The sequence below is a fragment of the Bufo bufo genome, chromosome 3 (genome assembly GCF_905171765.1).
Source record: "Bufo bufo chromosome 3, aBufBuf1.1, whole genome shotgun sequence".
In the NCBI taxonomy this organism is placed as follows: Eukaryota; Metazoa; Chordata; class Amphibia; order Anura; family Bufonidae; genus Bufo; species Bufo bufo.
In genome coordinates this window covers 80640364-80655109 of record NC_053391.1, presented here as the reverse complement: position 1 = coordinate 80655109, position 14746 = coordinate 80640364, and the positions used below count along the sequence as shown (strand labels likewise).

The window sequence follows — 14746 nt, the reverse complement described above, 5'->3', positions numbered from 1 at the left end:
CACATTAGAATGTCACCCAAACCATCTGTTCTCAGTGGGTTCAGACAACAGTACACTAGTGTGTATGGGGGCTTTTAGCAGAGAATGTTTGTTTAGGAGGAGAAATATTTTTTTTTTCTCTGATAAGATATATTATATTTACCTGAATTATCGATTTATGCAAAGTTTTTTGAAATGACAGTGACCCCTTAAACCTGCACCATCCCTTTCACACTTGACTGTTGGCTGGATCTTGATTTAACATTATTAGTTTTGGAATTTGATTTTTTTTTTAGCAATACATGATATCAAAAATATTAATTTGAAAAAAGAGCTTGATATCCAGCTCTCCACACAACGAAACTCACGTGTTAAGGATATTTTTGTAGGTTCTTGCGTCCTAAGGAAAATTAAATATGTGGAAGTCATTTCATAGTTTTATAGTTATTTTTGCCATACTCTTTTTATATAATTGTACATTTTAACAGTCACTTAAAAACCACCAAGCATCGATGCTATACCTGAAAGAATAAAATACTTGCTTCTTTATATATTAGAGATATTGCTTAAAATATTTGTAAACTTTTTTTTTTCCCAGGACCATGATTGCAACCTCGAAAAACTTGTTCATAAAATGAAAATAAAAAATTTGTAAAATGAACCATAGCACTGTAAATTTGTCTTTATCTATGACGGCTTATATAAAAGCTTTTACTGGATCATTTGTATTACAATGTTCATTGTTTTGAAGCATTAAGTTCTATATTATTGTTCTTCTTATATTCACAGGAAAACAAGAAAAGAAAGAACCATAATTTTTGCGAAATTTAAAAAATTATTTGTTTGAAACCTCAAGTGATATCATGATTGTTTGCTGTAGACAACCTTTCTACCTTGTGCAGGTTTCATTTTTTGCTGATAAAAACTATTAAAGTGTACCTATTGTTACAAAATGTAATAATCACGTCTCCATAACCTCCGCATTTTGCATACTGTATTTTTCCCTCTGGTGGTTTCTCTTCATGCTTTTGCAGAGGGACAGACCTCTGCGTGTGATTTTAGAACATTGTGGAGTCTCATGCACCTGCAGCTGCATCCCCCTCCTCCCTGTCTCCGAATTACTATTTTACAATAGATGGATTGTGGAAGCTACGTTCTGAATATTTACAGAAAGCTTGTAGTTAAAGGGAATGTGTTATCATAAAATGACCTCTTGTTTAAATCATGTTTTTATGTGAAACATATTTTCTTAACATTTTCAGTGAATTTTTTTATTTTTATTTTTCCATGTCACGATCCATATGAAAATTTTTTATATAATCCTGCAATTTTCACACTGGTCACTAGGCCCAAAGTATGTTAAGACTTCCTGTCTTTAAGAGTAGTTACATGGGTAATGGACACAATAGACAGGAGTTAACCCCATTAATTTCTATGGCAGGCTTCTCAGCATGGTCTGTGGCCTGGACATAGGTAAGGGGGAGTAGATAAGCTGTGATATCACCAACACACAGGTAGATCCTGTGTGATCTATACAGAAATGAAATCTGTCATTTAAATTCTGCCTGTGGTGATAATGATAATACAGATGCAGCCTAGCTAAACTTGATGGTTAACGTGTTAAGTAAGAAAATGGAATAAAAATGTTAGCTAACTCTTTCAATTGTTTTCAATAGCTTTTGTCACAAGATGGCACGAGATAACACTGTGACATGTATTATCAGAGTTATCAGAGTCAATTTTAGCTTGGCTACATCTGTAGCTACTGAAAGGTTACCTGTACAGAACAGGAAATCATGACCTATTAGACTACAAAATGATATACATTTTTTAATATAGATAGTGACATGGAAAAACAAAAAAGACAACTTGCCAAAAATTCAAAAAAAATCTAATAAAATTAGCATAAAAAGGTCATTGATGACCTTAGTCATTTCTGATGACACACTCTCTTTACGGAAAGGGGAACTACAAATTGCTGAAGGTGAGGAAGAGGCCACTTTCCGCTAACAAGATACATTACAAAGTTGAATATATTCACATGTACTGTACTACTGATTTATTAAGAAAAAAAGAAAGCAGTATAACAATAGGTACGCTTTAACAATTAAAGAAGATTCTTTACAAGGTCAGACAGAGGCTATATTGGAAGCATTGTATTGAAATTTTAATATGTATCAAAATAGAAATATAGCAACAAAGACATATATTTTTAGAAACAAAATACCAAATAAATATTCATTTTACAAATGAACAGTGAAAAATATCACATTCCTGCGAAGTGGCTGTCATTTTCAGCGTAAATATGGACTTTAACGCATAGAATTGAAAATGATAATTTAAAAGTTAAAGTGAACCGCTCATGTTAAAAAATAATACACAGTATAGGTCCAGAAAGTGTGTCACTGGACAACGTTTTGGTCGTCTCACGGTATACTGTTCCTTACATTTATTTACAAAGATCATCTCAGTAATAGGTCGCCCATAGAGGTGCCTAGGGAATTTACCACATCTCACCGAATTTCACGTTTTTTTTTTTATTGTAGGGAAACCAGCAGAGAAATATCTACCTGGCTCCATATGAGATCACGGCATGCTCCATCGGATCCCATATGCATTTCATTGCTTCTAGGGGAGGATAGCACCATACATACAGCATCTGACGGAGCAAGCTCTCTTCTGTACACATGAGACTTAGTATCAACCTAACAGCTCTCCAGTGCTGATAAAGCTTTCTCGTGATTGACTTGCTGTAAGTTAGATATCAAGCAGGAATTATGATGCTGTACAATTTCTGTCTGCTTGAAATTTTTGTACCGTTTCATAGAATAGTAACAGAAATAAAGTAGTTCTGCATCCAAATTTTCCTGTGCATAAATATGATTCAAAATTCAGTTAAGAGATGGACAAACTTATGGCCTGAGTAGTTAAATCTCCTCAATCTTACTACTTGACAGTCTGGTTGCTAAGGACATATTCCTTAAGAATGGTCCGTTGTTAGGCATTTTGTTTCTAGCAACCAGTCTCTCTCATATGACTTATCTGTTCTGTTCAAAGCTGGACTGGCACCGACATCATCATTCCACACCTCACCAGGCATTATAAATCCAATTTCTAAGGATAACGCTAGATGTAGAACATGTTTGGAGTGAACATATACTGGTTTCATGACAGGTTCACTTTAAAATGTAAAAAACGTTAAAATCCAGAATTCCATTAAAAAAAATATGAACACATAGTTAGTGTATTGCAAATCTTGCTTATGATCTTGGTTCACCCTGTGATCAGATCTTGATATTTTGTCCGTGGTAGACATCTGCTTTCTTCCAGCACATGTATATTATCTCTACATGACCAGAAATGAAGTCTTCCTGGCAAATATATAGAAGAGTTTTTACTCGGATTTTAAGGCATTGTTACTCCCATGTAAGAGTTTGTGAGGTTTCCATACAGTTCAGGTCCCTCACATCTTCTCAGGTTTTTAGGTATAATTGCACCATTATTTAAAATACATAATCCTGTATTTTATTACACGTTAACAGGTCCATTCTTTATGTGAAGTTCTTGAGGTTTCACTGCGTTCATCATCTGCATTCGGGGACCAATGATTGTGACACCGACTGTCTTCATATCACTGTAAGAAATAAACATATAATTAGCCAACGTACGTAGAGCAGTGCTGCTTTTATTAAACGGGGTCTAAACTATTAGTATCAAACTCAGGTGAGGTCCAAATACTAATCGTCAAAATGACTGCTGTATGGACAATGTTTTTTTAAGGGTTGTTCATTATAGAAATCCTGTTTTTATAAATCTTATTAGGGAAGCCAGATTGAAAGGTGTTGTTTCATAATACATTTTCTACATTTTTGAAACCAGCACCTGGATCTGAATACTGACTTATTAATTATAATGTATTGGTATAGCGCTACCTGCTGTTTGTTCTTTATCTTACTTGTCTGGCCACCTTGCTGAGGTGGATGCACATGCTCAGTTCCATCCTTTAACGGCCCGAGCCAGATTTTCTTAAGAAGAAGCTGTTACAGCTACAGGGAACAGGCTACAGCAGAAAGGACATGCTCCTGAGAGAGGACATGACCCCTAACCTGTGACAGGGAGAGAGATGCTGCAGAAACGACACGCACCCTGAGAAAGGATGCACCCCATGAGGAAGGCACACATCATCTGTGCTGCCACCTTGAAATAAACCTAGCAGAGCAATTGAAGAAACAAAGTGGGAGATCTCTGCGGTTTACGTGAACTACAGGGCTGGTTCTAGCTTTGTCAGAAAGAGATTGTCATGTACTATATGATGTCTGATTTTCATTTTTTATAGTAATCATGGGACAAGCCCTTTAACAACGAGGGTGTCCCCTATTCAGGATTATCATCTCGTCAGAGTGGAAAGTGCTTACAAAGAGTCTCTTGCTCTGGAGATCCTGGCGGGCATTACACAGATATCCCATTGACGTAAATGGGAACTGTGCAATGCATAAACTCTCCTGTGGGGGCACTGAAGACTTACTACCAGGTTAACTCTCAGGTAAAAGCTGACAGCTAGGGGGCAAAACAGCAGGACGGCTTACTTTCGGCTTACAGTCCAAGGACCTTTCTAAGAAGTACAGTATGAATAGTCCAAAGTGCACACTCCTTCAACACAAGTATTCCCCTTGAGAGATACAGTATATATATATATACATCAATGTAAACAACATGTCAATAGACTGGGGTGTACCGATTCCTCATAAAGTGGGACATCATTAGATTATTATGCAGCGCTGTAACTTGAAGCTCCTCAGCCCCAGTGCAAAATGCGTAACAGAGGTCGCCACCTTTTAATTATACTTAGAATTCTGGTACCCTTCTGTAGCAGAAAGGCCCTTGGCCCTCAGGCAACAGGAGTCAGGTGTGACTACTTCTGCACCAACCACAGCTCTATCCTTGTAAAATAAAATGTGTCTGCACAGCGCCACCAGCTGTTTGTTCTTTATCTTACTTCTCTGTCCACCTCGTTGAGGTGGATGCACAAACTCAGTTCCGTCCATCAGCTACCACAAGCCAGATCTTAAGAAAAAACTGTGACAGTTACAGGGAATGGCCTACAGGAGAAAGGACATGTCCGCCAACCTGTGACAGGGAGAGAGCTGATGCAGAAAGTAGTCATTGAAACTGAATATTCTATCCTTTTGCTCAGATTTCAGGTGTCCACCTACCAAGATTAAGTTCCTCACAGTTACAGAGGGAGTTTTCCAGTCCTTTTACATTAATTCTCAGGACAGGCCATCAATATCTAACCAATAAGGGTCCAACACCTCTCAACCCTGCAAATCAGCTGTTCCACAGTTGCTTTCTCCATTATGTGTAGTTGACAAGGCTGCAGTGACGCAGTTACCAGCTCCATTTGCTACACACAATGGACAGGGCTGTACTTTTTGCCATTAAGTTCTGGCACCAAAGCTACTGCAGAATAAATGATTGTTGAGGTTGCGGGTTGTCTGAGCCCACCAATTAGATATTGGCGGGGTGCCAGGTGTCTCACCCCTACATATTCGATATTGATGACCTATCCTGAGGGTAGGTCATCAATATTAAACATCTCTTTAGGAAATGAATCTGAACATGTATATGTTCAGTAATAGAAATATGTAGACTCAAAGACTCAAGGCTATAACAACTGCTTCAGGTCCTTCTACTAAATAGGCTTTGAAGGAGGTAAATACTTAAGCATTCCTAATTAAACATACTGTAAGGTCGTCCAGGTTTTTTGTTGTTGTAGCCAATCCTCAGGATAGGCCATCACCAGCTGATCGGTGGGGACCTCAGACCCCGAACCTCCACTAATAAGCTGGTCTGTGTAGCTCTGTCGATAGAAGTCAGCACGGAGCTATACAGCACTGCTGGCATTGTAACTGCTGTCAATGCTGCTCCTATTGACTTCAATTGTCAATACCCCTGGACAACCCCTTTAATGTGGTTACACAATAATAATATTAGAAACTAAAGGGGAGATTTATCAAACTGGTGTAAAGTAGAACTTTCATTTTTCACAACTCCTTTGGAAAATGGGAAACTAAGCCAATTTACCATTACACCAGTTTGATAACTCTCCCCATGTTACTTATATATACTGTAGTGCCATTCTTTACTGTCATACACCATAGAGGTACAGACATAATACAAGTAACATTGTCAGAACAGCACAGCATGGGTCCATAGACGTCTACAGGTGCAGTTTTATGGACCTTGTACAGAGACGTAACACGCAAGGCCTCATACGGTGTAGTCTACGTAGAGTAAGTTTAGAAAACAATTCAGTCATTCTACTTGTAGGTAATACCAAATAAAAAGCCATCTCAGGAAAGCCTTGCTAATCTCTCATCAATGCCATGCATGTTTAGTGAGATTACACTTTAATGAGATACTGATTTAGACAGGAAGCGTTTTACATAGTAATTTACTTAAAAACTCATCAGATAATTATTCTTGTTAGCAGTCCACAAAAACGTCATGTTTTCATTAACTCTGGAGACTCCAACCCTTTTGAGCTCACTTTACCCTGATTTGTCACAGTGGAAATGACAGAGTGTGGATTTTGCTATTTTCTTTAGCCCTACATCATACTGCAAAAATGTATGCATGCTGCATTATTTCCTCACCCTAATTGTGTCGATTTACACGCAGGTCATATAAGGGTACATGGCCTGCTAACAGCTGCTTTAGGTGAAGTATCCTGGTTCAAAGTGATTGGAATTCTGAAATCAGCAAAATTGACCCAAATTACTGTCAGCCCAGCCTCGGGATTATTATAAATGTTTCATTATCATCTTAAAGAACTGCTGAGATGGCAATTTCCTAATACTGTGCAATAGTATTATTGCAATTGCTTTCATTATCTACAGGGGTAATCAGACCCTACAGCAGAGGCTCCAGGAAGAAATGAAATGCCAATGGCTTTTGATCCTTGCTAACAGTTTTTTTGTCTAGCTCCTTTTTACATTTTATAAACATAGGCAGAAGAAGAGATTCATGAAAGAAAAGTCATGTACAGTAGTAGATATACATCTCTCCTGCACCTAGTAGGAGTTGCTGCTATATGAGCAATTTGATTAAGCCTAGTTTGACGTTGTGCTTCACTATCAATTTAGAAGAGTTGGCCACATGTCTCATAAATCCCATACTAACCAGCCTATTTTGTGGCTTCATGACCAAGCATTTTTTTAGGTTATCTTATTGTCAGCCATAGGAACAAATTTTATTGGTTAATGGCACCACAATGGGTTGTATACAATGGATTTTATTAGTTTATGAGCTTTGCTACATGGTAGACCTGGAGGCCATGGCAATATTTATGCAATGGGCTTACAGAGGCACCCCCACCCACTTAAACCACTTAGGTGCTACGGTCTGTACTGACTATAATCAATTATCTAAATTGACCACACACAAGTATACTTATCAGCTGAACACTTGTTCAACCGACATCTACTGTATGTCTCCCCATTCCTCCAAAAGGATGCACAATTGTAGATCATCCAAGGCAGTTAGCAAAATGCCATACAAACATTACTTGCACCTATACAAAAAGTGCACCCTGGAGTGTTGCCACATGTTCTCCGATGCTGCACAATCAATAAAGGTTGGTGTGGCGAAACCAACCTCGCCACTGGGTTTTGGAGAGGCCTGGCTGCTGGCCTCTTGCCCCAGGATTATGGGCCATATACTAACTTTTAAACCCCTGAACCTATTCAAGTGAATTTTGGATAGGTTTGTCCCCAAGTTATACTGTTTACATTAATGTAAGTTATATGTATGGCCAATGTAAACTCACAAAGTTGTAACAATTTATAATAAGTGTAACTTGTCAGCTTGGGAGGAAAATGCTGGGTGTGTTTCTATTGTGCTATTGTCCCATTGTGTGTTTAAAGGGTGATGTCTTTCCTGTTTTCTGCGCATGTGTATTGGTGACTTCTCTTTGTCTTGAGAGATAATTGGATTACGCCTCGGTTGTCTCCGGGACAGAGAGGAGGAAACCATGATGCATTGTGGGGATGTATTGTCTCTGTGTATCCTACAGTGCTGAATATCTGTCCTATGTCACAAGTCTTCCTTCTGGTCCCCTAGGGGCGTGTACTTACATTGTATGTGTTGTAACATATTGATTGGCTGTATTTCAAACCCCTGTGGGCGAACCTGTATTTGCAACAACTGTAATAAAAACCAGGCTGGGAGTGCCAGCACCTCAGACCACTGCTTGACCCTCAACACGGAGCCTTGTCTCGTTATTGGGGGGATTCACTGTATGCTGTTAGAGGACCGATTGAAAGAAGTGTAAGATCCCTGTTCGTCTGCTAGCAGCTATTCGTGAGGTTCCAGTTTGGAGTGCTATTTTGTATCCAGTTCGGGAATTTGGTGTCCTGCAGTAGCTGTGCCTGTCTCTCAGAAAGGGGCATATCGCCTAAACGGATTTTAACCCCTTGTCTGCTGAAACGGTCCGTTACATTGGTGGCAAGCAGCGGGATCGTTCCTACAGCCAGAAGGACAGCTACAGGAGACACCATTTCTTTGGATTCTACAATTTAAAGGCAACGCATGTCCCAGTACAGCGACCCTAAAAGCAACAGGATGGAACCAGCAGTGTTATACGAGGAGGAGGACCTAGATGGCCGGGATGCATTAAGGAAAGGCATCTGGTACCAGGCCCTGGATAGTGTACAATACCAGCGGGGTGAGAGTCTCCCCAGTGAAGAGCAGCGGTTGCAGAAGCAAGTGGCCCTGCGGATGCCCTTCCTGGGAGAGCAGCCCCTGGAGGAATGGGTGAAGGATCTAGAGCACCGGATATGGCAGGAGCTATGGCTGGAGGATGCCTACCAGGCGCTTTGGTGGTATATGGCACAGTATATACCCTGGACAGCCGAACATGACAAGCCAGAGGGAGAGGCGTTTGATGGTCCTGGCTTGTTATGGTAGTCCTTTGCAGAGCCTGACTTCGGGAGCCCTGCACAGTCCAGACTTCAGGACATTTTCTATGAGAGGGAGGCTAGGCATGAGTGGGATGACCCCCATGAGGTAGAGCAAGACCTGGCTCACCTAGCAACCCTGGAGTGGGAACTGGAGCAGGACTACCAAGATCTCTTCCACTCCATTGAGAAGGCTCAGCAGGACGGTAAGGTGACAGACCCAGATCCAGACCCATTCAGCTGGGCAGATATTGTAGAGTGTTACTGGGAAGGACCCCAGGTGGCCGGTAGAGATGGGACCGAGGTCTCTCCACCGGTCCTGCAGGGAATTGGGAGCCCAGTCTCCATTCCCCAGCGGCAGTGTAAAGTGCAGGGAGAGGAGAGCAGCGTCCTCCCTCCCCAGCGGCAGGCTGAGTTACAGGGGGCAGAGGTAGTTGTTCCTGCCCCCCAGCAGCAGGGTGATATGCCGGGAAGGCAGTGTGAAATGCAGGGAGAGGAGAGCAGCGTCCTCCCTCCCCAGCGGCAGGCTGAGTTACAGGGGGCAGAGGTAGTTGTTCCTGTCCCCCAGCAGCAGCATGATTTTTTGGGAATTGGGAGCCCAGTCTCCATTCCCCAGCGGCCGAGTGATGTGCCGGGAATTGGGATCCCAGTCTCCATTCCCCAGCGGCAGGCGGAGTTACAGAGGGCAGAGACAGTCGGTCCTGTCCCCCAGCGGCAGAGTGTCCAGCAGGGAATAGAGAGCCCAGTCTCCTTTCCCCAGCAGCAGGACACTGTATTGAGAGCAGAGACGGTCGGTCGCCCTCCCCAGCGGCTGGAAGTATGTATGGGAGAAGAGCTCGTTACCCCCTCTCCCCAGCGGCAGCTTAACGCACCAGGAGGAGACAGTAACCCCCACAACAGTGCAGATGGGACCGTGGTCTCTGCACCTACAGCCCAGGGGGTAGAGACAGTCGGTCTCCGCCTCCAACAACCAGACTCTAAGCCAGGGAGCAACACAGAGACCGGGAGTACCAGCTTCCAACATAACCTTGGTGGACTCACTGGACAGAGACAGGCTACCAAATGCAACAGGTCCAGTATTGGGTTGTGGGTGGGCTGCCAGACTAACTCAGGTACCGACCGGCGTGAGGTCAGGTATCTGGTTAGTCTTCCCTGGGGGGAAGATGTGTGGCGAAACCAACCTCGGCACTGGGTTTTGGAGAGGCCTGGCTGCTGGCCTCTTGCCCCAGGATTATGGGCCATATACTAACTTTTAAACCCCTGAACCTATTCAAGTGAATTTTGGATAGGTTTGTCCCCAAGTTATACTGTTTAAATTAATGTAAGTTATATGTATGGCCAATGTAAACTCACAAAGTTGTAACAATTTATAATAAGTGTAACTTGTCAGCTTGGGAGGAAAATGCTGGGTGTGTTTCTATTGTGCTATTGTCCCATTGTGTGTTTAAAGGGTGATGTCTGTCCTGTTGTCTGCGCATGTGTATTGGTGACTTCTCTTTGTCTTGAGAGATAATTGGATTACGCCTCGGTTGTCTCCGGGACAGAGAGGAGGAAACCATGATGCATTGTGGGGATGTATTGTCTCTGTGTATCCTACAGTGCTGCATATCTGTCCTATGTCACAAGTCTTCCTTCTGGTCCCCTAGGGGCGTGTACTTACATTGTATGTGTTGTAACATATTGATTGGCTGTATTTCAAACCCCTGTGGGCGGACCTGTATTTGCAACAACTGTAATAAAAACCAGGCTGGGTGTGCCAGCACCTCAGACCACTGCTTGACCCTCAACATGGAGTCTTGTCTCGTTATTGGGGGGATTCACTGTATGCTGTTAGAGGACCGATTGCCAGAAGTGTAAGATCCCTGTTCGTCTGCTAGCAGCTATTCGTGAGGTTCCAGTTTGGAGTGCTATTTTGTATCCAGTTCGGGAATTTGGTGTCCTGCAGTAGCTGTGCCTGTCTCTCAGAAAGGGGCATATCGCCTAAACGGATTTTAACCCCTTGTCTGCTGAAACGGTCCGTTACAGTTGGTCAAGCTTGAATGCAACATTTATAAAAGTAAAGTAGAGTGCAATCGGTTTTCGAACCCACGGAAGAAGCTGGGAGGTGAAACTCAAGTTGGGCCAGTAAACATGGCATGTGGATGCCATGGAATTTGACTTTATGATCATCATTAGATTTTGTTGGAGGGGAAGAGTCTTGCGGTGCGATACCATTAGAGGATATGGTCATTTTTCTTGTATTACGGGCTATTGAGCATGGGGAAAGTTACACTACCTGCTATAGGATGTGGATGATTTTGAGCTTGGTTGTCCGCATTTGGAGAAAACCTTCATCTAAATGTGTGATTGTCCTTTGCTATTTTATTACATGTAGTTTTCTTCGACCTACATTTCTTCAACCCTGAATCATTTTTAGATATCACATGACAAGGTTCACAAATGAGCTGATGTTGGTCCTTCACAATTACTAAACTTACACTCAGCAAGACCAGTGCTAACAGGGCAGAAGCTTGATTGAATATTGGAAAGATGGTATTATGTGCCAAAATGAATGTCCCTTGAGATCTGGATGTGACTGAAATAACTGAAGCCATTAATTAGAAGGTATGTCAACAGATTGTAGGCTATGTCATAGACATGGGAATTACATGAAGATCATCTCAGCGGCACAGCAGTACTTTCATTTTGCATGGCTTAAACTCTCCCCTTTATCCTTTCTGTATTTATTAATCATTGCATCTGACTCTAAAATAAGCTGTTTCCTTCATTCTTCTTCTATCACTCACTCCGTCAGCTCCCAGAGTGCTTAAAATCCCTCCTTCCCTAAGGCATTCCCTCAAATCTGCAGCCTAATCCTGGACACAGAGTCTGCTCATTACATATTAATAACACCTTCATAAAACCCTGATTAGTCATCACGCTAATCATACTAGACTCAGCTATAGAAGTGTAAGCGAATGGAAAACTAATTAAGTGAACACAATAGATAATATGTCAAGAGGCCTGAGCCGTATAGAATGTCTATCATAAGAGGTGGACTTATGCAAGAAATCTATAGTTGTGTCCATTATACTAATACAGAGCAGAAGAAAGTAATAAAATTAGAATAAACATAATATACCCAAAACTGCCCGCCAATCATACATTCTAAGGCGTAAATTCGAGCAATGCATATGTTTGTCTAGTGAGTGACATCTAGACTTAGTTACCAGTAAATTCCCTTGGCATTTTTCCTAAAGTTAATTATATTTCAATAATTTGCAATTTTACTTTTAGTAAATATTGCCATTTTATTAAGTCAGGCTGTCATCGAAGTGCAATCCTCCTCTGCACAGCAGTGCTCCTCTAAGTGGTAATGATGAAGATGGCTCCTTGCAGCTTGAAATTGGCTGCGTGTTAGTCTCCACATGGCTCACATTTTTCACAGATGTGATCAAAGGGTAATTCTCTAGACACAGCACACAAACTTGGTCCTCAGGTGTAACTCAAATGCACATTGACCACTGTGTAAGCACCAGACCATACCATCATCTATGGTGTGGAAGTTGGTGAAGATTTGATCTACGAGTTGTGTCACTATTCTATACATTCCAGGTATACTCTGTTTCTTTCCTACTGTACAATGTAACAACATCTACATTTTTATTTATTTATTTTGCTTTATATCGTATTTATACATTATATACAAAATGTTAAAAGGGAAAAATCTGGTGAAATACATAAATAGCAATGATAACTTACTCTAATGATATTTTTGCAATAGTTTCGCAGGAGCTGTAGCTAACTCCTGACAGAATGTCCTTGCATTGTCCAGTCTGCATGGTGTCTAGCCAGTCTCCCGGGGTTCGGTATGTGGGATAGTCAGCACTGTTTTGATCTAATAGTAGATTTGATGGCCTGTAAGAAAACGGAAGAGTAGTATTAAATTTTCCGGAAACATTAAGTGTAAAGGCTTTTCCATATTTGCCAAATATTCCATATTTTTCTTTATAAATATATTGATGAACCAAGAAGAGGGACCATCATCTTCTCTCAAAGACCACTTTCTGGGTTTTTGAACATAAGTTTGTCCAGATTCACAAAAATGAACCGATTCTGACTACTAGCCTACATGGCGCTGACCACTGAGAATACAAACCCAGGGTGAGAAAGACCACTTTATGGAACCAGCGGTCCCCAGTGGACGCAACAGAATTACCTCACTCACTCACTTTTTTATCTGTGAATAATTTAAGAGAGAATTGGAAAAGTGGACTTTTTAGGTAAATCTGCTTTCCAATTGCCCGGTGGTAACTAGATCAAGAACTGTAGCTTCCTTCTGTTATAAGCCTTGCTTATAAGCACACTCAAATATCTATTGCTTTGACCTGGTGATGCCTCCATCTTTAAGTCAGGTAGACACCATTAGAATTACGCTTCGTATGTTAATTTATTTCTGTAATTGCTGGATAAAATGGACACTTCTCTGTACTTTTGAATCCTCTTCTGTACCCCCCCCAGCAATTTGGCAGTTTAATACAGATACCTTACATGAGACTTATAGAATATAACATGTTCATCTTATCATTCATGTTGTATGGCCTTAGAAATTCACAGTTGTTCTTTAATTTCCCATTTTATGGCCATATTGCCTTTTCTATTGGTTTCTTGTATGGCTACACTTCATCCTGTCACTTTGCTTGCACTTAATTCATGCCCATGTTATGTCCGTAGGGTTGTATTTTTATGCCTTTTTTATGTTACTATTTCTTCTACGACACATAAATACAGGTGGTCCAAAAGTATGGAGACACAAGAATAAATGGAAAACAGTGGGAATGCCATCCTGTGTTTGGCATGTTGCTAAAGGGGAAGTGGCAAAATCTGTGAGGGGAGATGTCCAACACAGTGGAAATTTTGAAAGTCGGCATCCTGGAACCAAGTTTATATTTTCAAATGGGAAGGGGTGCATGTAGCATATGTAGCTGCTCGGCAAATTTCGCCAAACAGGTTCTGTGTCGGATGTGCCAAAAAGTAGATGTATCAAAACTGTCACAGACAAAGCAACAACAATGACCGTCTAGGCAGTCGTAGCACCCGACGTCGCTTGCAGGTGAACGGTATACCGGCTACGCACAAATGGCATCAGTACAATATATAGTTGCTGCCTCATCTCAATAAGGATGATCCCACAATTGCTGTGTTAATTTTGCAGAATGGGTGTCACGGCATTTGCAACAGGACCCACATTTCACAGAGGTGATCAGGTGGTCAGGTGAACAAACAAATCTTCAAAATGGTCCAACACAAATCTGCACTGGACAGATCCCTCCAAGATGGTTAGCACACAGAAAATCATGGTGTGGTGTGTGTGTGTGTGGGACAAAGATAGAGGGCCCATTCTTCATTGACGGTATCCTTACTGCTGCCAAATGTATTTATTTATTTTATGCACTTATACAGCGCTACTATATTCCACAGCAACCAACTGTCCCCAATAGGGCTCACAATCTAAGGTCCCTATCAGTATGCCTTTTAGAGTGTGGGAGGAAACCAGAGGAAACCCACACAAACACGGGAATAACATACAAACTCCATGCAGATGTTGTCCTTAGTCGGATTCGAACCTAGGACCCCAGCGCTGCAAGGCACCAGTGTTAACCACTGAGTCACCGTGCTGCCCACCTATCGGCAATTGTTATGTGACGGGGTGTTTCCGTGACTGCAAAAGTAATACACTATGTTATACTTACTTCTGGGCATGAGGGGGCGGTAGATGACACAGTGATTTAAAATGTTCGAACAAAGCATCCCTATGTCATGCGCCATCC

The 14746-nt window shown here is 41.5% G+C and overlaps 1 protein-coding gene across 2 annotated transcripts in view; it reads right to left on the bottom strand.

Moving 5' to 3' along the window:
- Nucleotides 1-1948: 1948 nt before the first annotated feature.
- The window catches only part of EPHA3 (EPH receptor A3), a 371911-nt gene continuing 359113 nt past the window's right edge, over nt 1949-14746 (bottom strand). For both annotated transcript variants that reach the window (XM_040423262.1, XM_040423263.1), the window contains exons 16-17: nt 12678-12833; nt 1949-3613 (exon numbers count right to left, since the gene is read on the bottom strand). In XM_040423262.1, the coding sequence (XP_040279196.1) occupies nt 3508-3613; nt 12678-12833 (262 nt within the window). In that variant the 3' untranslated portion in view covers nt 1949-3507. The remainder of the gene's footprint in view (nt 3614-12677; nt 12834-14746) is intronic.